Consider the following 26,359-nt stretch of genomic DNA (forward strand, 5'->3'; position numbering starts at 1 on the left):
TTATCTGTTATGATTACCGCCGGAATACCAAACCTAAAGACTATTTTCCCAATGAAAAACTTCTGGACTTTCCGAGCAGTAATAGTGGCGACGGGTTCAGCCTCTATCCCACTTGGTGAAGTAATCTGCTGCTACTATCAAGTATTTCACTCCTCCGGCTGCTTTGGAAACAGACCTAAAAGGTCCATACCCCATTTGAAAAATGGCCATGGAGATGAAATCGTGAACAACTCCTCTAGAGGAGCTTGATATACATTAGAAAACTTCTGACACTGTTCACATCTGCGTACATGTCTTTTAGCATCTTCTCCCATTGTTGGCCAAAAATATCCCGCTCGTATAGCTTTCCTGGCTAACGACTTCCCTCCTAGGTGATGTCCATTGATCCCCTCGTGTATCTCTTCTAACACGTATTCCGTGTTCGGTGGAGCTATGCATTTCAACAAAGGAGAATTAATCCTTCTTCGATGACGAACCAACAGCCGACTGACCTTTCCTCTTTCCAAATAATCTATTGGGCTTCTCCAGTCTGCTTCTTCGATCATCCACACCACATCAAATTTCCAGAAGCTTTAGTGCACATATCTGCTCTGACATTGTCATTTCTCCGAATATGCTCCACTCGGATCTCCTTAAATTCTTTCATCAAGCTTTGTACCTTTGCCAAATATTTAATCATAACCTCTCCCCGAGCTTGATATACTCCGCTAATTTGCGAAGTTTCTAATTGAGAATCACTAAACACCTCTAGTTGTTCAGCTCCGAGCTCTTTTGCCAAGATCAGCCCGGCAATCATTGCTTTGTACTCTGCCTGATTTTTACTCGTGGGAAATTCCAATGCCAGCGAATGTTCTATGGCCACTCCTTCTGGGTTCTCTATTATCACCCCTACCCCACTGCCTCTTTTGTTGGATGATCCGTCTACAAATAACTTCCACCAACCATTCTCTTGCTTCCCTCTGAGTTGAGTCATCTCTACCACAAAATCGGCTAAAACTTGTGCTTTGATCGCATTGCGCGCTTCAAACTGAATGCCAAACTCGGATAACTCCACCGCCCATGCGACCATCCGACCTGCGAGATCCGGCTTATGCAACATTTGCCTTATTGGCTGATTAGTCCGAACAACAACTTGGTGACACTGAAAATACTGACGAAGCTTCCTTGCTGTAATCAACAGTGTAAACGCCACCTTTTCCACATGTTGATATCTTGTTTCTGCTCCTTGTAACACCTTGCTTATGAAGTATACTGGTTGCTGTTTCCCATCTTTCCCTTCTCGGACGAGAACTGAACTAACTGCCTCCTGTGAAACAGATAAATATAAATACAACACCTCACCTTGTTCCGGCTTACATAAGATCGGCGGCGAGGCCAACATCTCCTTGAAGCGCTGAAATGCTGCTTCACATTCCTCTGTCCATGCAAAATTATTTCCTTTCTTTAGAAGTTGGAATAGTGGCAAAGACACCTGTGCGGACTTGGCTAAAAATCTGGATAAAGCTGTTGCTCGCCCATTCAACTTCTGGACCTCTGTAATATTCTCCAGGCTTTTCATTTCCATAACTGCTCTACACTTGTCTGGGTTAGCTTCAATGCCCCTTTCTGTTAACAAGAAACCCAAAAACTTTCTGGCTGGAACTCCGAAAGCACACTTATTTGGGTTTAAACGCATATTATGCTTCCTGACTTGCTTGAACACCTCTTGTAAGTCTTGTAAATGTGTCCTGCCGTCTTCCGACTTCACAATCATATCATCCATGTACACTTCCAACATTCTACCCATTTGTGCCTTAATCACCTTATTCATCATCCTCATATACGTTGCCTCGGCGTTCTTCAATCCAAACGGCATGACATTGTAACAGTACACTGCATTCTCAGTTATGAACACTGTTTTTTCTTGATCTTCCTTCCATAACGGTATCTGATTATACCCGGAATATGCATCCATAAATGACAACACCTTGTACCCGGAGGCACTGTCAACTAAATGGTCAATACTTGGTAATGGAAATGGGTCTTTGGGCCAAAATTTATTCAAATCTGTATAATCTGTGCACATTCTCCACTTCTCATCCGGCTTCCTTATCAACACCGGGTTGGCTAACCACATAGCATATTCTATTTCTCTAATAAACCCCGCTTCTAAAAGCTCTTGTGTCTTTTCTTCGATGGCCCTCCTCCTTTCTAAACAAAATCTCTGTTTCTTCTGAGCTATCGGCTTTACTCTTGGAATCATTGCCAAGCAATGGCAAGACAATGCTGGATCCATCCCGGGCATATCTGAAGGTTTCCATGCAAACAAATCAGCATTCTTTTTTAACAACTCCTTCAAATTTTCTGCCACCTTGAGCTCCAACTCGGACCCCATCTTAGTGCATTGTTGTGGAGCTCTCCCTAATTGAACTTATACCATAGCACCAGCGGGTTCCGGCCTATCTACCTTGTCTTCCTCCCTAGGATCCATCCCAACTACCATTACTTGTTCTTTTTTCCTCTCTTCTTCTTTTCTTTGTACCTTTCCTTCGTTAACTTGTTGTGCTGGCTCCCTAATGTTTTTCTCCTTACTTGCTTGCAGAACTCGTAGACTCATATTATAACAACTCCGAGCAACAACTTGGTCCGCCTTCACCGTAGCTACTGACCCATCTTTGGCCACAAATTTCATAGCCAACTGATCAATCGAAAAAAAGATCTTAAACTTCTTCATAAATGGCCGCCCCAAGATAACATTATATGTCGAGCTCAAATCTACTACTGCAAATATCAAGGTGACAGTTTTGTGCGCGGGTGCCTTGCCTAAAGTCATCCTCAATGAGATATATCTCAATGGCTTAATTTTATCTCCCGTGAAATCTAATAACTCGGCTCCACATGGCTCCAACTGGTCATAATCCAAATCCATTCTTCTAAACGCATCCAAGAATATAATGTCCACCGAACTCCCTGGGTCTACCAGCATTCTATCAACACGATAATTTGCTAGCAACCCAGAAATGACTAAAGGATCATCATGCTCTGGATCAATTATCTCATCATCTAGGTCATCAAAAACTATTTGTTTGCCCGTCTTCCTTCTTTCTTCTTTGAAACGCGGCTTATCTGAAATGGCCATGCACATCTTTAAATGCTTCTTCCGAGCATTACTCGATTCTCCTCCTCCTGCTCGACCTCCGGCTATAGTGCATACGTGACCTAACTGGACCGGATTGGGAGATGTTTGCTTTTGTTGTGGAATCTTTCCTGCCTCTTGTCCTCTTCCTCCTGGTGGACTCCTACGATGGTATGGTCGTCGAGATTTATCCTCATTGCCAACATCTACATCTCTTCTCACATACTTTTGTAACTTTCCTTCCTTGATCAACCGCTCAATGACATTCTGTAAATTAAAACAGTCGTTTGTATAATGCCCGTACCCTCGATGGAATTCACACCATTTGGTTTTGTTTGGAAACTTTGACTGAAGGGGCGGCGGCCTTGGGACATTTCTCATTTCTGCCGACATCACTTCTTTAAGTATCTGGGCTCTAGGCGTGTTCAAAGGTGTGAACTCCCTCCGATATGGCTCTCTGAATCTTTCTCCGACTAGACGAGGTCGTCGCTCTTCAAACTGCCCTCTTCCTGCTGGCCTCTCCGGCCCCCGACTTTGACTTGCCTCCCGAAAACCTTGCTCAATTTGCTTTTGAGAAGATGTAAATTCTTCTAAATCAATATACTTTCTGATTCTTTCTAGCAAATCTTCCTTTGTAACCGGAGACTTTTTGGCTAACGAGTTGGCAATTCCTCCGGATTGTAATCCAGTAGTAAACAACAACAGGTACGTTTGATTTTCTAAGCCCTTAACTTGTCTTGCTTCTACCTGAAAATGTTCATAATAATCCCGCAACTTTTCCCCGGGCTTTTTTCTTACTCCGCACAAGTTATGCGTTGTTTTAGGCTGGGGTCCGCAATGAGCAAACTGTTGCACGAACCGATGTGATAAGTCCACCCAACTTTCGATGGAATTATCTGGCAAGGTTGTAAACCACTCCAAAGCCTGTTTTCTCAAAAACACAGGAAATGTTCGACACAACAACGAATCTGATTCGCCACATAAGGACATTGCTGCCCGGAACACTGTCACGAACTCCTTTGGGTCTGAACTTCCATCGTACGCTTTCATGTCACTTGGTTGCTTAAACCAAACCAGGATTGGTTCGGCTCTAAGCCTCCCTGACAAAGGAGTTCCTAACGGCCCCTGATTAATGGGGGGTGCTGGGATCTTCTATTGGGCTCCTCTGAATTGTCCATTCCAAACGGGTGCATCCTGTTCCCTGTTGGTCATTTGTCTATTACCATAATGAGGACCCAAGCCTTCAATCTGTCCTGGTCCGTAATGCTGATAATCCCAATCCTAGGATTATGATTCACTTGTCTCCTTCCATCTCCTTGACTTTGATCTCTACCCCAGTAATGATACTCGGTATCATCTCGTGGAACCTCACCTCTATGATTGCCATAACTTCTTCCTCCTTCCGGCCTCCACCTTTGATAAGGTTCTTCATATCGACCTCTGTTTACTTCTCGTTCATCCCGTCGAGTATAATCTTGACGGGCTCCCAAATACTGTTCTTCCTCCCATATCACTTCTCCTTCCACCTGTTCATCTTCTCCATTCTGATATTGCCTAACTCGGCCAGTTCTCCGGCCATATTCCTCAGGTATCCTTTCTCCTACCCGCGAATTCGTTCCTCGTCCTCCGCCTTGATAGCCTCCCCTTTCTGGAGAACTTCTTGACTCTTGACAAGGGTGTCCTCTCCTTCCTTCGTTTCCTCTATTTCTCCTCACCGTTGGAGGTGATAAAGGAATATAACTACGAAGAGGAGACAAAAAATCTCCTCCTCTATTGGGTGATTGTGGCTCATTCTCTACAGGATGCCTTTCCTCTACTCCCCTTCTCTTTTGCCCTCTTTCAAGATGTTGTCGATTCCTGATATCCTCAACTAACTGAATTAAAGCTTCGCCAATAGTGTCCAGAGATCGACTCCTTCCACTGGATCGAAAAGAATCTTCCTCTCCTAGGTATCATCCGTTGTCTTCCGCTCCGTCATCATGGTAGTTGCTTGCCATGACTCAAGAAAAGGCGTAGGAATCTTTTTACCTATTCCCACAGACGGCGTCAAATGTTCTGTATGAACATTAGTATGGTTATCGTATGGTTCTAATCCCCCTCTGTTAGGCACCTATCTTTGATATTTATATCTCTTGCCTTAGGTAGTTATTCCAATCGTGGGTTGCTATCTTTGTTATCATGGAAACGTGGGAGGGCCCACATTGGGTTATGCTGCGCATGCTTCTTAACTGCTTGTCCGGGCAAAGATACTTCCGAGTTCTCGTGATGGATGTCCACACGCATAGCTAGTCGGATGTATGAACCCGAAACACAATTAATTGTTATTTTAGCAATCTATCATCTTGTCTTTATTTCTGTTCTAATTTATTATAAAATTCTTCATGAAGCTATTAGAATTGATTAAGTTGTGTAGAGTTTAGATAGTTTATATGAAGTTATATCCAATCTTAATACCACCATTATATATGGAGAAAAAAAATTCTCTCTTAAATCAACATTCTACTCCTTCAAATAAGAAGATTGAAAGGTACTACAGAGTAGAAAACAATTGGTCACCTTGCATGAGCGAGGATATCTCCATTGGAAAAAGAGGGGGAAAAAACACTTCCTACCTGATACTTGAATCAAAGACTAAAAGCGTGCATTGCACGTGTTACCCCGCACACCCCACGCGTGTTCTCTCTCTCTCTTCTCTCTCCTTAAAAGTTAACACGCACGCCTCGTTCGTGCCAAATTCTCTAACACGCTCGTCGCCGCACAAACGACACGAGCGAGAACCCTACCTTGAGAGACGCACCTCGCATGCCTCACTCGCTCGCACGCTTGCTTATCCCTCGCCGGCCGGACCTCACCCCTTACCCGCCGCCGGAAACTCGCCGGTTCCGTCGTTTCCTTTCCTGATCTCGATCTTTCTGGATTCCTCCCTTCACCGTCAATCAACACCGGACCTCCGCGCCGGTTGCCGGAAAGTTTGGTACCAGACGGAATTCTGGAGAATCCGGCGAGAAGAACACGGATCTGCCGGAGAATTAGTTAATCGAACCATGATTACAGTCCGGAAGGTAACCTGGTGCTGAAAATCCATGAATTAACGCGATTTTTTGGGTTTTTTTCTCTTTGCTAAAGTTTTGGATGAGAAAATATGTGCTGTGTAGTGAATTGAGTGTAGCTACGTGCTTTTGGTTACAAAATGATTCTAGTTTTAAGTTTTTTCTCTCTCTTTTTCTTAATTATTAGTTGAAGGCTTAAAATGATTCAGATGACGAGGAAATTGTTGTGGTGAATTCAATGTGGCTATGTGCTTTTGATTACAAAACTGTTCAGTTTTAAGGCTTTTTTAGTTTAATTATGGCTTATAAAGGCTGAAATTGATTTAAGGGAAGAGAGAATTGTCACATGATATTGTTGTGTTAACTGCTGCTTGTGTTTTTGTGCAGCCTGTGGAATTCCTGATGACATGGCTTGTTTGGTTTGAAATGGTGGCCATTCACAAATTTTGATGGCATTGGCAATCAACAGAATCAGTAGGATAGTTTTTAATTGAATTGAACTAGTGAGGGCTCAGACTTGTGAATATGGCAACTGATATGCGGAGGCTTGTTGGAACGAGTGAGGATGATGAAGAAGAAATGGGAATGGATGTTAAAGATGAGGATGATGATGATGATGATTATGAGGAAAATGGAGGTGATCATGGAAATGCGATAAGGATGGTAGAGATTGATGGTGGGAATGTGATAGGGACTGTCACTGGTGACAACAGGTTTGAACAGCATCAGCAGTTTCAAGAGCAAGTTGGCACCCCAGGGGGAGGTACTCGAAGATCAAGGCCAATTGAAGAGAAAGAGAGAACAAAGCTAAGAGAGAGGCGTCGGAGGGCTATCACTGCAAGGATCTTGGCAGGACTTCGCAGGCATGGCAACTACAATCTTAGAGTTAGAGCTGACATAAACGATGTCATTGCTGCTCTTGCAAGGGAAGCAGGATGGGTGGTTCTTCCAGATGGCACTACTTTTCCCTCTAGATCTCAGGTATTGTCGAGATGTAATATACATTTTTCTGATTCTGAAAATAATCTTTTGTTGGATTTTTTTTTGTGACTTTTGGAGTGCACTGTGGGTATCATGTATGATTTCCCCATGAGTGGGGGGATTATGGCCTGATCATTTTTCCCCTTGTTGCTTATACTTCAAAAAGCCCTTGTCAACATTTGTTTTGGAGGGCTTTATTGTTGAAAAAGTATATATTATATAATTTTAGCTGTAGCGTGTAGGCATTTACTCTTGATACTCGTTATATAGTTGAGTTCTTGGCTTAGTCAAGTTAAAACTATTTGATATTTTAAATATCTTATTACTGTTGTGTATCTGCAAATTTCAGTTCTGACAAATCTCAGAAAAACTCCCACATTGGAAACTTTTCTTCTCAACCTTACAGGGTCAAATGCCAGCTGGTGGTAATTCTACAGTTGTCACTTCGTCTTCTTCCCATGCACCTTCACAACAGACTCCATCTGCTTCTGTCAGGGGAGTTGCTTCTGGCTATAGGAGCACATTAGAGTATACTGCATGTCAGATGAAGGGTGTTTTTATGCCAGCTCCATCTCCTTATGATCTATCCTCGAGTTCCCGGTCTCAAACATCCATGTTGGGGGATGGAGAAGCACAAAGAGACAATCATCCTCTCGTTGTTGGTTCAATGGATAATGTTGATGATAAACAGGTATACAATCAATCCATTTGGTAGTTTTGTGGCCACTGGCCAACATATTGATTTCTTTTGGAAGTAAGTTTCTTTCAGTTGCTGGGGTGATAGGCTGATAGCAAGAACTAGTGGTTACATGATTTTTGGTTGCTCTATTACTATCCGTTTCATCATTTCTGCATGTTTAGAAGCAAAGCATGCTAAATAATTTAATAAATTACATATTGAAAACCTAGCATCTTTCATGCTTGTGATTTTTATCGGTGCTGTCATTATACCTCTTGGCCTCTTTGGTAATTTCTTTGACTTTTTTTTTTTAGTTATAAAAAACTTGAAATGAGATGGAAGATGATGATTATTCTAAAGGGCATATTCTTCCTTTTTATTTTGCATATAGTTTCAATATGGTGCCTTTAGCAGGTAAATATTTTGGCATTGTTTTTATTCCTTTTCCTTTGCAGATTGTTGACACAATCCCCAGATTAGCAGAGCGTGATTTGGCTGGTACCCCATATGTTCCAGTTTACGTTATGCTCCCTGTAAGCTATTATTTTACCCTTATTTTTCATTATTTTATTAAAGTTATGTTCCTTGTTAATATGCTTGTAGTGAGTAGTTCCACTTAATATGCTGGTATTCTAAGTATATTGTTTTGGAAAATTTAAATATAACTATTAAAAGGTTTTTTTTTTTTTTTTTTACGAATTATCTTAAATGTCGATATAACACTCAATAGGCATGTTCTTTCTATATTATTGACAGTTGGGGGTGATCAATATTAAATGTGATCTTGTTGATCCGGACGCTCTACTAAAGCAGCTGAGGGTGTTGAAATCGGTAAATGTTGATGGTGTTATGGTAGACTGTTGGTGGGGAATAGTGGAGGCACATGCTCCACAAGAGTATAATTGGAATGGTTACAAGAGACTCTTTCAAATGGTGCATGAACTTAAGCTTAAGCTGCAGGTGAGTTTCATAAGTTACTTTATTTATTGTGAGTTGCTCTCTTGCTAATTCAATCTGGCTTAGGTAGTGAATTGTCCTGTTGACACTTGGCCAGGTTGTGATGTCTTTTCATGAATGTGGAGGCAATTTTGGTGATGATGTTTGTATTCCATTACCTCATTGGGTTGCAGAAATTGGCAGGAGCAATCCTGACATTTTTTTTACTGATAGAGAGGGAAGGCACAACCCTGAATGTCTTTCTTGGGGAATAGATAAGGAACGGGTTTTAAGAGGTCGGACTGCTATGGAGGTAATAATGACATGATAATAAAAATGCCAATAATAGTAATTACAACTGCAACAATTATTATTATTATTATTATTATTATTATCATCACTGAATGCAATTAGTAAGAAATCATATTTTGGTATATGCTTAATTACAAAGACATATCTATGGAGTCATTCTTTAACTAAGCTCGAAGTGATTATTAAGTCATATCGAAAGTTTTAATCCATCACATGTACATACTATGGTGTTAGTCTTCAATCACCTTTCTTTCAAACAAATCCATTTTAATTATATACAGTTGTTTTTCAGGGACAGGGTAGGGGCAGAATTTCCATTTTATGTTATGCCAACAAAATTAAGGCATGTAATTTTCATGTTGTACATTTTTGTAGGTTTATTTTGATTTCATGAGAAGTTTCCGGGTAGAGTTTGATGAGTATTTCGAGGATGGCTTCATCTCCATGATTGAAATTGGACTAGGTCCTTGTGGAGAGCTAAGATACCCATCTTGTCCTGTAAAGCATGGCTGGAGATATCCTGGTATTGGTGAATTCCAGGTAATTATTTTCTTAAATGTATCATAGTTTTAGTTGTTTAAGTATGTCAATTTTTGGATTCAGTTTTTCATTGCAAATGCTTTCTTTGCTCACGCATCTGTATTTCGATAAATTCTTTTAAGTAAGCAAATCCTCATTCTGTTGAGCCTTAAGATAAATAATAAATTAAAATATTCCTTATCACATGGACATTTATATAGGTCAAAAGAAAATTATTTTTTTCTTTTGGCCATCCTTAATTCTGTTTTTGCAATATGTTTTCTTTGACATTTGATCTTAGCACTGGGGTCTTCACTCAACCTCTATTGATGTATAAGGACAACTTCTAGTTTTTTGGTGTTAGACATTGAATAATACCGGAAAGTTAAGCTGAGAGATGGTGAACGTTGATTGTTTGCTACTAGATAGAGTATTTTCCTTAGCCTTTAGGATAATTCTGGTTGTCTTGTCTTCTCCACTTGTTATTACTGATATCCTTTTGCCTATGCATATGCTTAGATCTCATTTTCACCACATTGCTCATCCTCTTTCTCACTTTGTGGGCAGTGCTATGATCAGTATATGTTGAAAAGTCTTAGGAAAGCAGCAGAAGCAAGGGGGCACGCTATTTGGGCCAGAGGGCCAGATAATGTGGGTACCTATAATTCTAAGCCACAAGAAACAGGTTTCTTTTGTGATGGAGGAGATTATGATGGCTTCTATGGCAGGTTTTTTCTTAGCTGGTACTCTCAGGTTTTAGTTGATCATGGAAACCGGGTACTTTCTTTGGCAAAATTAGCTTTTGAAGGATCCTGCATTGCTGCAAAGGTTAGTGAAAAATAAAATGATAATTTGATGAAAATTCTGTACTCTAAATTAAAAAAAGAAAAGCTCCGTTGATTCTTTCTTTTTTACCTCAGAACCTTAATGGTCTTACAACATGAGGAATTGCAATTGATGTAGTCCTCGTGTTATATGTGTGGTTATGGTATTCATTTTAATTTTTTAAAGCATCATATGTTGCGCAGAAAATACCATGATTTTAGAAAATAATTTCCGAGAACTCATTTTCAGCTCAAACTATCTTCAGAAAATATTACATTCACAAAAAACAACACTCCTGAAATTATCTAATGTGTGATTTGTTCTTGAAAATTGTTTTCCCTTAATGTAAAGATTTGAATTTGGCTTGAGTTCTTCGAAATGATTTGCTTACCACTAACCAAGGAAGTATCTTTTAGAGACTGATATACCTAGGTAATACATTTTCATCCACAACCACCAAAAAACAATAGCATTTTCTGCACCAAGCACCAAAAAATGAGAAGAAAATAATCCTTTGTATAAAATTAATACTATATTGATCTTGTCCGATTTGTCTAGGAGTTATCCATTTGTAGGTATATCATTTTTAGTTTTTGTGGGTGTGTTTATGGCCTTATACAGTCTGTGTAATTTCTTAACAGCTCTCAGGTCTTTACTGGTGGTACAAGACAGCCAGCCATGCTGCTGAACTAACTGCTGGGTATTATAATCCATGCAATCGTGATGGCTATGCTGCAATTATGGCAATGTTAAAGAGAAATGGAGTCAGCTTAAACATTGTTTGTGCTGACTTACAAACATTGAACCAACATGAGGTCTTTCCAGAGACATTTGCAGATCCTGAGGGATTATTGTGGCAAGTAAGTATATAATCCGTGCCAAAGTTTTAATATCTTGTTATCTGGTTGTTTTCCTATATAAGCAGTTTCATTGGCAGATGATGTTAGAATAATTGATCTTCGTTGGTCTAATATTGACAAATTTGTGGAATGCTAAGAACTATTTTACAGTTAAAGCTGTATACTCTAAAGTGTACATTCTGAGTGTATTGCAGGTTCTGAACGCGGGTTGGGATGTTGGCATTCCAGTTGCTGGTGAGAATGGACTTACTTGCCTAAACAGAGTTAGCTATAACAAGGTTTTGGATAATGCCAAGCCCATTAATGATCCAGATGGAAGGCACTTTTCATCCTTTACTTACCTGAGGCTTAGTCCACTTCTTATGGAACGACAAAACTTCATAGAATTTGAACGATTTGTCAAGAGAATGCATGGTAAGTCGATTAAAAAAGTTTTAAATGTATGTCTAGCTTACTGATATGTAGAAATGTCTATTAAGAAAAGCAAATAACTCCTTTCTCTGGCCTTGATTGAATGGGTGCTCATGTGTACTCCATAGTGCAATCAGCAAAATCCTAAAGATCCAAACTTCCTTCATAGGCGTAGTCCAAATAATCTACTATTTTTTTTATTAAACTCTGGATTTTATTATTGTCTCCTACTGATCGAGTACTTTCATTCCACATGCATTGCACATACAAAACCCAACTTTTTACAGCTAGTGATAGCATGAGCCTTTTATTTAATTGGAATCATTTTTTTAGTAATAGAACGTGAAATGAGTTTTACTGTAACAGAGGTGTACGTCTCTGGCTGACATTCTCCTTTTCTGCAAAAGGGGGGAGGGGGGGGGGGGGGGAGTTTTTTTTTTTTTTTTTAATAATTATTTTTGGGTGTAGGGGAGTAAAATTGAACTGTAAGTTGCTGCAGAAGTTGTTGCTCTTTGCTATCTTGTGGGACGTTGATTATAGCAAAGCTTTTGGTCTTTTCTCACTGCAGGGGAAGCTGTTCTTGATCTTCAGGTATAGGAGGAGGAGAAGAGAATCTGGTAGAATTTGTATTATTTATAATTTCCCCCGACGAAATGGTTGGGGGTGTCCTGTTACAGATTACAAGAATAGGATTGTCATTTGCTGCGGCACATACTAGTTGCTAGTGAATTAGTTGAGTAGGATACTATTTTTCTTTTTCTTGTGGGAATCAAACAAGTGGCATTAGAACCCGGATGTACAATTTGTCCATACATGTGCAACTCTCAGATTCTGTATTAGCCACACTACAGTGATTGTACACTTTTTGTATACTTCCTAATTTACATCAGTATAGTCTTTTTGCAATTATGCAAGGATAAGGCTGTGTACAACGATTTTCTTCACTCTACATTCACTAATCGGGTTTACGAGGAGTGATTTTTGATTTTTTATAATCTTTTGATATGATAGGTTGTCATTGTCATGAATGATCAATTGGATGGACCACATGGCCCTGCCATTTTTTTATTTGATTCTTAGTTTTGTCGTTATTGTGGTCAATATAAAATTGAATATTTTAATATTAAGTCTTAAAAGAATTTTTAATGATTGAATTTTGAAAGCACAAAATAAATAATAAAAGAATATTAGGATGAAGAAAAAAAGCTCAAAAAGCAGAAAATATTTTGTGCTAGAGAAAAACAAACCATAATTATCTGGCTAAATAAACCATGATAATCGGCACTCTATTTCAAATACAACAAGCGTCGAATATAACATGGATGATGATACGTTGGTCTTTAGACTCAAGTATACTCAAATATAAGATAATGATTATGGAGATTGGTTAGCTAATTAGATCATACAAGAAATGTGCTTTGAAGAAATTTCAAGACCTCCTCCAAAGCTTAAAGCTCTTATTCTTGTCGAAACGATTGGGATGGTGTTTTCTCATTTGAAACATAAATGATAGATAGAACAAAATCCAAAAAAAAAATAAAAAAAATATCATCACGAAATGTAAATAGTATGTTGAGAAAAAAATTTCCCATTATCATTATACTCTTACTCTCTGTAAAGATTTTGTGAGATTTTTGTTTGTAATAACGATTTCATCTTGTAAAATATTCATAAGGCATTTAAATTGTGGATTTTTTTTCCTTTCTTTTTTCATTGTTAAGAATCTATCGTGAAATTGTCAGGTTTTCAAGTTCGGGACAATATTTCAGAAAATATTCTAATCCAAAATTAATTATCAAGAATTGTTTCTCCAAAAATTCTCACAGTCATTTTTCATGCGGAGGTGGTGGGTTTGCTCTATTCTCATTATATGAGAATATTATTGTCATGTGAAATGTTCAAAATACCTATTCTTCTATTGCCATGTCATTAAACAACCATGTACGTCATTGCTAGTGACAACCACTGTGTACACGCTAGTTGTTTGATATATCTTCAGCTGCTATGACGATTACCAAAATTCAGCCATTAATTAATGTAATTTTAGGTAATTAAATATAACAACTTTTCCAAAATGCCCAGTTAGTCCATTTTCTACTTTGGGTTACAACTTACCATCTTACTGTAAGAGAAAAAAACAATTGAATGTCTCATGTCATATTTTTATATAATTATTTTGGAATTAATGTTTCTTTTAATGTAAGAGATAATTTTATTTTACACACATATATAATAAAAGTATGTGGGGCTATGTGAAAAGAAAAGAAAGTAAAAAAAAAACAGGGGTCTAACATACTTTTATGTGTGTAGGAGATAAAATTATCTGATTAATTACCGTTAGATCAATTTCAAATCAATCATTAAAAAATGAAAAAAATTAACTACCGTTGATTTTAAATTAATACAATAATAATCAATCAAATAATAAGAATAGTAAAGTTAAAATGATAATAAGTATAACCTATGTTTATTTATATTAAAAATTTTGGGTAATTTCTGAAATTAGACCGTGATTTTTACTTTTCAGATTGAGAAGATTTTTTTTTTTTTATATTAAATTGCTTTATTTTCACTTTTTTCATTTTTTTAATTTTTTTTAACCGGTGTTGGAAACTTTTGCTTTCATCGTGTTGCATACACAACGCACTAATCTTGACTTGCATGTGTGGATGACTAGCAAATTAGCTTTGACATCTTGACTCTATTTGGTGAACCATATTTTACATCCACACACTTATTTCTTGGTAGATTATATTCTCCCACTTAGCTTTCATATATCTATCATTTTTTTCATCCTCATTAGTCATTAATAGATTGGCCTAGAGTAAACTGCTATACGGCATCAAAACGCCTACACCACGAAGACTTGGAAGCGAGTCAATAATAATAATAAAATAATGTAACATTAGCAACAGCGGTTCATTAAAAATACTTTTGGAGACAATTTCTTTAAATTTTTCATGGGCTTTAAGGCTCTCCAGCGACGGGAATGATTTCCCTTCTCCCGCAGACAGCAAACTATAATGGGACTCATCATTTTTTTTAAAATAAAATAAAAAACTAAACATAAAAATAATTCTGTATCTATGGCATAAGAATACACTTCTCCTGTGAAAGGAGAAGTGTTTTCCCCATTTTTTATTTCACAGGTTGATGAGAGCAAATATTATTGAACTAAAATATTACAGATTAAATCATTGTTTTAAAACTTTACATTGCATTTTTTTTATTATACAAATATATTTGGCATTGTAAAAAATCTAATAGATAACGTTAAAGAAATATATCTTAATTTGTTATTATTGAAAAAAAATTATAATGAAAACATGGGATTTATAATTGATCTGGATATTAAGATGAGGCCCACATAAAAGAGGCTCACATTCAAAGTCTTCACCATTAAGCAAAGCTTTGGTCAATAAAGACTGCTACATCTTCTCTATCTCCCAAGCTTATCTCAGCAAGCTCCTCAACAGTAAATGTTACAACCATGTTACTTTGGCACCAAGACAAGCAAAACGCAAAGTTTATCACAGTCATCTACACTAATCAATTAGAAGACTTGCCGCCTCACCGCTTGCAAGCTGATCATCTCCCAAGAGGCTCATCTCTCTACTATAAATACATATATGTTAACCCAAGGTACACATCTTCTTCTACATAATAAAAACCTGTTTGAACCAAATCTGACTTGAGCGTTAGAGTGTCTTGCAGGTACACCCTCATCTTGTTCAATTAAAGACCCATGGGTTAAAGCTGCTCCAACTTCAAGATGCTCTGACTCAAGACGGTACCAGGCCATTTGTGTAGATAAAGATCACATGATCAGCCCAATTGTAAAACTGGTTCCGATCAATAATTTTCTGTTATAATATATATACATAAAATTTATATATATATATATATATTATTTTGAATATATTTTTAATAATAATAGATTTAATAGGATCGATCTTACGATCAGTACCGATACTGCGATTTATAAATTTTTTTACTTCCTTCCGATCTTAAGTAAGATCTCGATTTTAACAACCTTGGATACCGGTGTTAAATTAAAAATGTTGACATCAATTCATAAATGTTGATTTCTGTCAATCTAACAGTTATAATGTATTGCGAATTAATATTTAAATAATTAGTATGACCCAATATATCGTCACCTTTAGATTCACAAAAATCAACTGTTAAGATCTAGTATCAAACTAAAAAGTTTGACATCAAATCTTAACCGTTAATTTCCGTCAATTTAACGGTTATAATTTATTGAAAATTAATAAATATGACCCAATAAATTATAACAGTTAGATTTATGAAAATCAACCGTTAATATTTGCTGCAAACTAAGGAGTTTGACACCAAATCTTAACCGTTGATTTTCGTCAATCTAATGATTATAATTTATTGAAAATTAATAATTAATTAATAAGTATGACTTAATAAATTATAACCATTAGATTTACGAAAATCAACGGTTATGAATCATAACCGTTGATTTTCGTAAATCTAACGGTTATAATTTATTGGGAATTAATAATTAATTAATAAGTATGACCCAATAAATTATAACGGTTAGATTTACGAAAATCTATAATTAAGATTTGGTGTCAAACTTTTAATTTGACACTAGTATCAAAGTATCTACCCCTTATATTTAAGTTTCTTTATTTTTTTAAATTGTTAATTATGCAATTTCTGCTACCAAAATTCTGGGATAAAAGCATCTTTTTTTGGTGATTTCAAGTTAAATAGTGAATGGGTAAATTTTGGGGAACTTATTGAAAGATTTTCTTACATAGCTAAGAGTTATAAATCAGCTTAAAATTGTTGAAGTTTCCAAATTAGTTCAATATCTAATAATATGTTGATTTTTATATGCAACAAAAGGAAAATAATACAGTATATGTAAGATTACTTATGGATTTCTAAATATCGTTGACATTGCTAGTATTTGGAAAGTAATTTAAAACAACGATAATACTCAATACAAAATACCCCAAAGGATAATGAAAATAGAGAGAGATAACAGATTTAAAATTCACATAAGAAACTACCCCAAAGAAAATAGTAGCACATTAATTGCAAAATATGAAATGAACCAAAATAAATGTAATGAATTGAATAAGATTAATACTGACCTTTATCTAATGATTTAGGACATAAGATCACTCATAATCTTTGAATTAATCATTGTGATTTTCTTTGGGCAGAGCGTCATGCTGACTGCGAATAATTTGTTATGAAACAATAGGTAACTAGAAGAAAGTAGCTAGAAGAAGATAACTAGAAGAAAGTAAGTACCTAGAGTAAAAGAATAATTAGAAGAAAAACAAAGATAAGAGACAAAGGTTAAGCAATAAATTCTTATTGTATTGTGGTGTGTGTCAATCTTTGTATCAACCACTATTCGTAGGCTTTTAAGGCATTGTACATTGTAACTTAATAAATGACTGAAATTATCTTTATCAGGAATTACTTATTGAGGTTAAGTCTTTTGGTAGCTATGCACATCCAATGGTTACATTGTTTATACCACATTTTATTTTTCTCTTTAATCATTAGATTAAAATATTATCACATGATTTAGTATAATTAATATGTAACTTATTTCTACAAAAGACTTATTGTATTAATAAAATAGTCTTTATATCGGTGTAAGTATAGTAACTCTTACACTCAATCTTAACCGTTGATTTTCGTAAATCTGACAGTTGTAATTTATTGGGTATTAATAATTAATTAATAAAAATAACCAATCAATTATAACCGTTTGATTGACAGAAATCAACAGTTAAAATTGAGTGTAAGAGTTACTTTTCTTAAACAAGTGTAAGTTGTCTCATGTTTAATTATGATACTATATTTTATGTATTAATAAAATACGATCTTATGATAATTTATGTCACTATAAATTAATAAGAGTGAAATTCAAGTTTTTCATATCATATTATAAATAATGATTAAAGGATCACATGATTTCAATACTAAACGAATTATAAGTTAAATTAAATACTTGAAGATGCAAAATGTTCCTTCGAAATAAAAGGAAAAATTAATTTATTCAATATTATTATATCAATTTATTTTGAATGAGAATGAAAATATTTGAAATGTATATTGAATAATGTTATTTAACATGTATTTACTAAATGAATGGTTAAAAGATGATTTAAGTATAAAATTTATTTTTGATTTTATAAAGAATGATATTATCATATAAAATTATTTTTTTTGAAGAATAACTAATATGAATATTAATAGAAAATAATGTAGAAAATATACAAAAATAGATTTGACTTTGAATTACTTAAGGTAATTAAGAAAATAAAAAATATAATTATAAGAGAATGTAAACATGAAATAATATGGGTAAACCAATACTAATATTTTATGAAATAAAGTAAACATAAAAAATTGTTGACTTTGGTTTATGTGGGAGTGACTTTTTGCAATAATTTTGGAATTTGCCCGTGCTGTATACGCAACGCTCAAATCTTGATTTACATTTTGAGTGGATGAATTTTGGCTGATTAACTTTGCTATCTATCTTGACTCTATGTGATGGACAAAGTAGTATATTTTATAACCCCACACTTTGCTTTCATGTCGTGTATCTATTATTTCTGTGAAGTACCCTTATGCCGTGATTAAACTGTCACTGGGATGAGACGCTAGCTGCAACAAAATATGAACACGTCCAGACCAAGTCTTACTTCAAAAATCCCACCTAAAAAGGCTTGCATGTGTGGATAATCTTTAGCAAGGCCACCACATACACAACGCACTAATCTTGACTTGCATGTGTGGATGACTTCAGCAAATTAGCTGTGACATCTTGACTTTATTTGATGAACCATATTTTATATCCATACACCTATTTTTTTGGTAGATTATATTCTCACACTTAGCTTTCATATATCTACCACTTGTTTTCATCCTCATTAATCCTCATTAAGTGTGTGGATGACTTTAGCAAATTAGCTGTGACATCTTGACTCTATTTGATGAACCATATTTTATATCCACACACTTCTTTTTTTGGCAGATTATATTCTCACACTTGGCTTTCATATATCTATCACTTCTTTTCATCCTCATTAATACCAATGCCTAGAGTAAACTGCTATACGGCATCAAAAGGTAGGGATGTTCATCAACGAATCCAAATCGATTTAAATTGCGGTGATTGAATCGAAAAATTGATAACCGAATAAATCGAGAATCGAAAATCAAAAAATCAAAAACCGAAAAAAAATCGCAAATTTTAATTGGATCGGATTTCGGATTGATTGATGAAAACCGATACAATCCAAACTGATCTAATATATTAATTTCCCTCTACCTACTTGAGTCTTTCCTCAATCATAATCCAAAAATTTCTAAACCGAAACTCATTAACTCATCAACTAAACCCAAGAAAAAACTTAGTCACATCTCATCAACAAAATTTCATCTATGAAGAGTTTCATATCTCATTGTCAAAAAAAAAAAATTATATTATCGTTTCTTAATGCTTTTGTATTTAAAAAAAAAATTACAAAGCCAATATATACAAAAGATGTTATTTGCACAACAATCATGAAATAAATTTTAGGATTTTTGAAAAATCGAAAACCGATCCAATGTAAACTGAAAAAAATTGGACTGGATCGGATCGGATCTGAAAAAAATCCAAACCGAATGGATGATTACATGATCAAACCGAAGAGATTGGATCAGATGATTTTTGCTTCCAAAACCGATCCAATCGAGACCGCGAACACCCCTATCAAAAGGCCTACACTACGAAGACTTGGAAGCGAGTCAATGTAAAAATAATAATAGTATAACATTGGGAAATACTTTTTTTATGTTGTAGGGAAATAGTTATCTCATGTTATAGAAATAAAATTACAAGTGAGACCCACAAGTAAGAGGAGAGAGAAAAAAGAGTGGTGAGATCCAACCTTTTTTGTGTGTGAGAAAGTTGTTTATCTCATGTGAAATGAGATAAACATATTCCTATAACATTAGCAACAGCGGTTCATTAAAAATACTTTTGGAGACAATTTCTTACTTATATATATATATATATATATATATATATATATATATATAAGATTTTTTTATTCTTGGATCAAATTTTGAAATTGGACACTAAATTCTAATTATTGATTTCGACAATCAAACTTATTAATTAATCATTAGTTCTCAATAAATGCTAACTATTCATTAACGGAAATCAACGGTTAGGATTTGATGTCAAAGGACTCTACTCCTATATATATATATATATATATATATGGGAAAAATATTTCTCAAGCAGCTTGAGATAAATTTATCTAGCTCAAAACTACGTGATTTTATTTATTTATTTTCTTATATTAATTGATTCACCTTTGAATGGTTATGATTCCTTTTTTATCTCTCTTCTCTTATTACCATTGATCCATCTTTGTATGGTTATGACTTAGTAGCCGGAAATAAAATTATCTCAAACAGCTTGAGAAAATATAAACATATATATATATATATATATATATATATATTAGTTTGTTTTTCTTGTATTGTATGAAAAAAGTACACATTGCTTGAGATAATTATATATATATATATATATATATATATTATCGTTTCTCAAGCTGCTTGAGATAATTTTATCTCCGGCTGTTAAATGATAACCGTACAAAGATGGATCAATGTTGATAAAGGAAGAGAGAGAAAAGAAGAATCATAACCATTCAAAGGTGAATCAATTAATATAAGAAAATAAATAAATAAAACGATGTAGTTTTGGGACGACCGGAGATAAATATATCTCAAGCAACTTGAAAAATATTTTTCTCATATATATATGATCGTTTGACATTGGTGTTTAATTAAAAAGTTTTACATCAATTCATAAATATTGATTTTTGTCAATCTAACAATTATAATTTATTTAGAATTAATAATTAAATAATTAGTATGACCCAATATATCGTCACCATTAGATTCACAAAAATCAACTAGTTTGACATCAATTCTTAACCGTTAATATAACGATTATAATTTATTGAAAAGTAATAAATATGACCCAATAACTTATAACTGTTAGATTTATGAAAATCAACGGTTAATATTTTGCTGCAAAGTAAGGAGTTTGACACTCAATCTTATCCGTTGATTTTCGTCAATCTAATGATTATAATTTATTGAATTTAATAATTAATTAATGAGTATGACTTAAATTATAACACTTAGATTCATGAAAATCAATGGTTATGACTTGATATCAAACTAAAAAATTTGACACAAAATCTTAACCGTTGATTTCCACAAATATAACGTTTATAATTTATTGAGAATTAATAAGTAATTAATAAGTATGATCTAATAAATTATAAGTGTTAGATTTACGAAAATCAACAATTAAGATTTGGTATAAATTTTTAATTTTATACTGGTGTCAAATTGTTAATTATGCAATTTCTACTACCAAAATTTGGGATAAAAGCATTTTTTTTGTGATTCCAAGTTAAATAATGAATGGGTAAATTTTGAGGAACTTATTGAAAGATTTTTTTACATAGCTAAGATTCATAAACCAGCTTAAAATTGTTGAAGTTTCCAAATTAGTTCAATATCTAATAATGCCTTGAAATCTGTTGATTTTTATATGCAACAAAAGGAAAATAATACAGGATATGTAAGATTTCTAAATAATGCCTTGAAATCATGTGGATTTCTAAATATCGTTGACATTGCTAGTATTTGGAAAGTAATTTAAAATTTAAAATAACGATAATACTCAATACAAAGTACCCAGAGGATAATGAAAATAGAGAGACAACAGATTTAAAATTCACATAAGAAACTACCCCAAAGAAATATATAGTAGCACATTAATTGCAAAATATGGAACGAAGCAAAACAAATGTAATAAAATGAATAAGATTAATATTGACCTTTATCCGGTGTTTAAAAATCCGGCTCGACCATCAACGCCGAGGTCAGGGGTCATAGGTTCAATTGGAGTGTCACATGATCACTTCGCTGGCTCGATTTTATAAGATGATCTGAGAATAAAATTATTTTGTGATTTTGTGATGGATGGTACTATCATATAAGAGTATTTTTTAAAATATTTTCGTGTCTTATTCTAAAAACAGTAAAATTAAAACTAGTATAAATTATGAAAAAAAAATTAAAAAAACGTATAAAATATGTTTGTATTTGGAAAGAAAAAAAAAATAGAGAACCCCACCACGTACATAAATTGCACCGTTGGTGGTTGTGCCAATAATGAAAAAAGAGTAAAAAGAAAGAACAAAAAATAAAAGAAAAACAGAGAAGCACTGATGGAAGCCTTGAGGACTCGTTTCTTGACTTTGGTTCGTGTGGGACTCACTTTTTTGCATATAAGTATCTGCAACATCTCATGAATTGCGTATCACTCTCTGATTGCTTTAGACAAGCAGTGATTGAATATTTCACTCTATACCCGCCATTATGTTCATTTTTCCAACGCTTCAGTCAACTGGTACCATTTTGGAGGCTTCTTGTAATGTGCTTTTGTGCATTGTTAATGGCCTTTTCTTCTGATGTTGCTTCTGCTTATGTCACATTACAAAGCATAGAAGCAAATGCTTTGTTGAAATGGAAAGCCAGCCTTCACAACCAAAGCCAGGCTTTGCTATCTTCATGGAATGGCAGTAGTCCTTGCAATAATTGGCTTGGAATACAGTGTGACGTGTCCATGTCCGTCTCCAACGTTAATCTTACAAATATTGGATTAAGAGGTATGCTTCAAAGTCTCAATTTCTCTTTACTTCCGAACATCCTCACTATAGACATGAGTCTCAACTCCTTGAATGGAAGTATTCCTCCCCAAATTGTTGTGTTGTCCAAACTCTCCTATCTTGATCTCAGTGCCAATCACTTCACAGGGCCAATCCCAACTTCAATTGGTAACTTGGTTGATTTGGAGTTTGTTTACCTTGAAAACAATAAATTCTTTGGCCCAATTCCTTCCACTATTGGAAATTTGACAAAGGTCAATGATTTATTTTTATACGAAAATGAACTCACTGGGCCAATACCACCCTCAATTGGTAATTTGGCTACTTTGGAGAGAGTTGATTTTTCTGAAAATAAACTCTCAGGACCAATTCCTTCCACTATTGGAAATTTGACAAAGGTCACTTGCTTACATTTATTCACAAATGAACTCAGTGGACCAATACCACCCTCAATTGGTAATTTGGCTAATTTGGAGTCAGTTGACCTTTATGAAAATAAACTCTCAGGACCAATACCTTCCACTATTGAAAATTTGACAAAGGTCAGTGAATTATTTTTATACAAAAATGAACTCACTGGGCCAATACCACCCTCAATTGGTAATTTGGCTACTTTGGACACAGTTGAATTTTCTGAAAATAAACTCTCAGGACCAATTCCTTCCACTATTGGAAATTTGACAAAGGTCACTCGGTTACATTTATTCACAAATGAACTCAGTGGACCAATACCACCCACAATTGGTAATTTGGCTGATTTGGAGTCCGTTGACCTTTATGAAAATAAACTCTCAAGACCAATACCTTCCACTATTGAAAATTTGACAAAGGTCAGTGAATTATTTTTATACAAAAATGAACTCACTGGGCCAATACCAACCTCAATTGGTAACTTGGCTACTTTAGAGAGAGTTGACTTTTCGAAAAATAAACTCTCAGGACCAATTCCTTCCACTATTGGAAATTTGACAAAGGTCACTTGGTTACATTTATTCTCAAATGAACTCAGTGGACCAATACCATCCTCAATTGGTAATTTGGCTAATTTGGAGTCAGTTGCGCTTTATGAAAATAAACTCTCTGGACCAATTCCTTCCACTACTGGAAATTTGACAAAGGTCAGTTCATTTTATTTACACTCAAATGAACTCAGTGGGAACATTCCAATAGAGATGAACAGGCTTACAAATTTGGAAGAGTTGCAGTTATTTAATAATCATTTCATTGGCCATTTGCCTCAAAACATTTGCATTAGTGGAAAGTTGTCAAACTTTAGTGCTTCCAATAACCATTTAACTGGCCCCGTTCCAAAGAGTTTGAAGAATTGCTCTAGCCTAATAAGAGTTCGGCTTCAAGAAAACCAGCTGACTGGAAATATAACAGATGAATTTGGTGTATATCCAAATTTGGAGTACATGGAATTGAGTGAAAATAACTTTTATGGTCACCTTTCACCAAACTGGGGAAAATGCTATAGTCTCACAAGCCTCAAGATCTCCAACAATAAATTATCAGGTGTCATACCACAAGAACTAGGAGAGGCAATCAACTTACATGTACTTGACTTATCTTCAAACCATCTCACAGGAAAAATTCCAAATGAGTTAGGTAAATTGACTCCATTGATCAAACTCTTGATAAGCAACAATCATCTTTCAGAAAATGTTCCCGTGCAAATAACATCATTGCCCAAACTTGAGACCTTGGATCTTGGAGGGAATAATTTCAGTGGCTTCATCACAGAACAACTTGGGAGGCTTCCTATGTTGTTGAACTTAAATTTAAGCCAAAATAATTTTAAGGGAAATATTCCTGTTGAGTTTGGCATATTCAAAGTTCTCCGCAGTCTCGATCTTAGTGGAAATTTTTTGGGCGGAACAATACCAGCAATGCTTGGACAACTGAAATACTTAGAAATATTGAATCTCTCACATAATAGTCTTTCAGGTACTATTCCCTCTAGCTTTGATGATATGTTAAGCTTGACATCTGTTGATATATCATACAACCAATTAGAGGGTCCACTTCCATACATTCCAGCCTTTCATTATGCTACAATTGAAGCTTTGAGAAATAATAAATGCTTGTGGGGTAATGTCTCTGGCTTGGAGCCTTGCCCTTCATCAAATTGCAGATCTCATCATCATAAGACTAACTAAGTCATATTGGTGGTTCTACCCCTTACTTTGGGTATTCTACTGGTACTCTTTATTATCAGAGTCTCGTATCATCTCTGCCGATCTTCACACACAAAAGAAAACCAGGCTGCAGAATCTCAAGCTCAAAATTATTTTGCAATATGGAGTTTTAATGGAAAAATGGTGTATGAGAACATTATTGAAGCCACAGAACAGTTTGACAACAAACATCTTATTGGGGTTGGAGGGCATGGATGTGTTTATAAAGCTGAATTGCCTACGGGTCAAGTTGTTGCTGTGAAGAAACTCCATTCAGCACCAAATGAAGAAATCTCAAATCTAAAAGCTTTCACAAGTGAGATCCAAGCTTTGACAGAAATTCGACATCGTAACATTGTCAAGTTATATGGGTTTTGTTCTCATTCGCGATACTCATTTCTGGTTTATGAGTTCTTGGAGAAAGGTAGTGTGGAGATGAATTTGAAAAATGATGAACAAGCAACTGAGTTTGATTGGAATAGAAGGGTGAATGTGGTTAAAGGCGTAGCTAATGCTTTACGCTATATGCACTGTGATTGTCGGCCTCCAATTGTTCATCGAGATATATCAAGCAAGAATATTCTTTTGGATTTGGAATATGTGGCTCATGTCTCTGACTTCGGAACAGCTAAGCTCCTCAATCCTAATTCAACCAACTGGACTTCATTTGCAGGCACCTTTGGATATGTTGCTCCAGGTTCATTCCCTTTCTTTAAACTTATTAAGGATATAATGATTTTGTAGTTTGTCTTTGCTAGTCATTTGTCAACATAACTAGTTAATTATTATCTACACATATCGTGTTTACTTCTGGATTCCTATCTTGTACATGATAACTCTTTTTAATTTGGTACAGAACTTGCGTACACAATGGAAGTAAATGAGAAATGTGATGTGTATAGTTTTGGAGTATTAGCCTTGGAAATACTCTTTGGAAAACACCCCAGTGATGTTATGTCTTCTTCATGGATTGTTGTGGCCTCAACACTAGATAATATGTCGTTGATTGATAAGTTGGACCAACGTCTCCCTCATCTTGTAAATCCTATTGTGAAGGATGTATTATCAATTGCAAGGATAGCAATTGGTTGCTTGAATGAAAGCCCACGCTCTCGCCCTACCATGGAGCAGGTTGTTAATGAGCTTGTATTGTCGAAGTAATCTTCAACGGACGAGTTTCAGATTGCCACACAAATATAGCCGAAAGTTTGTAGTTTCCAAATTTTCTTAAGTTCACTTGTGGTTCTCAATTTTGTGTTTTAAACCTTTTTTCTTTTACCTATTTTGTATTGTAAGTCATTTTAATTTTGTTGTTTTTGAACTTTAGACACCCCACCAAATTGTGTGCTCAAATAACAAGTATAATTATCATTTCAAATACACTTTTCTGATATTTTGATTTTAAAATTACTTCAAACTTTCTATGAGACCCTGGTTGCAGTTTGAATAAAATGTTTTTTGAATTTAAATATATATAAGACTTCAAGTACCATAGACATGAAGTACCCTAGTTGCACGAGTCAAATAATAATAATAATAATAATAATAATAATAATAAGAAGGCTAGGTTAATCTTATATCGGTATAAGAATAAGAAGTCTTATATCAAATCTTAATTATTAATTTGTTTGCATCTAATGACTCACATATATAATAAATCAGAATTACTATATATAAATAGGATTGCCGGCCATGACTGAGAGTGTAACTTGTACCGATATAATAATAATAAATAAA

At 34.9% G+C, this 26,359-nt stretch overlaps 2 protein-coding genes and 1 pseudogene across 2 annotated transcripts; 2 read left to right on the forward strand and 1 right to left on the reverse strand.

The window, feature by feature from the left end:
* Positions 1-2,410: 2,410 nt before the first annotated feature.
* Positions 2,411-4,165, reverse strand: LOC133314128 (uncharacterized). The gene has a single exon (XM_061515574.1). It carries the CDS (start codon positions 4,163-4,165, stop codon positions 2,411-2,413), a length of 1,755 nt encoding a protein of 584 aa, XP_061371558.1.
* A 1,699-nt stretch (positions 4,166-5,864) lies between these two features.
* LOC133314120 (beta-amylase 7) lies at positions 5,865-12,629 on the forward strand. Its single transcript, XM_061515565.1, has 11 exons — positions 5,865-6,177; positions 6,553-7,146; positions 7,553-7,837; positions 8,281-8,358; positions 8,582-8,785; positions 8,880-9,074; positions 9,449-9,613; positions 10,160-10,420; positions 11,059-11,277; positions 11,472-11,691; positions 12,257-12,629. Exons 2-11 carry the CDS (start codon positions 6,691-6,693, stop codon positions 12,283-12,285), a joined length of 2,112 nt encoding a protein of 703 aa, XP_061371549.1. The 5' UTR covers positions 5,865-6,177; positions 6,553-6,690; the 3' UTR covers positions 12,286-12,629.
* A 9,460-nt stretch (positions 12,630-22,089) lies between these two features.
* Positions 22,090-26,024, forward strand: LOC133314148 (probable leucine-rich repeat receptor-like protein kinase At1g35710; annotated as a pseudogene).
* Positions 26,025-26,359: the final 335 nt, after the last annotated feature.

The sequence above is a fragment of the Gastrolobium bilobum genome, unplaced genomic scaffold (assembly GCF_033153095.1).
Source record: "Gastrolobium bilobum isolate Gb01-03AN ecotype WA unplaced genomic scaffold, APGP_CSIRO_Gbil_v1 utg3818, whole genome shotgun sequence".
In the NCBI taxonomy this organism is placed as follows: Eukaryota; Viridiplantae; Streptophyta; class Magnoliopsida; order Fabales; family Fabaceae; genus Gastrolobium; species Gastrolobium bilobum.

Coding starts and splice junctions, on each gene's coding strand:
- LOC133314120 (XM_061515565.1), top strand. CDS start 6,691: ATGGCAACTGATATGCGGAGGCTTGTTGGAACGAGTGAGGATGATGAA. Junction 8,786..8,879: donor AACTTAAGCTTAAGCTGCAG/GTGAGTTTCATA, acceptor ACACTTGGCCAG/GTTGTGATGTCTTTTCATGA. Junction 10,421..11,058: donor GATCCTGCATTGCTGCAAAG/GTTAGTGAAAAA, acceptor ATTTCTTAACAG/CTCTCAGGTCTTTACTGGTG.
- LOC133314128 (XM_061515574.1), bottom strand. CDS start 4,165: ATGAAAGCGTACGATGGAAGTTCAGACCCAAAGGAGTTCGTGACAGTG.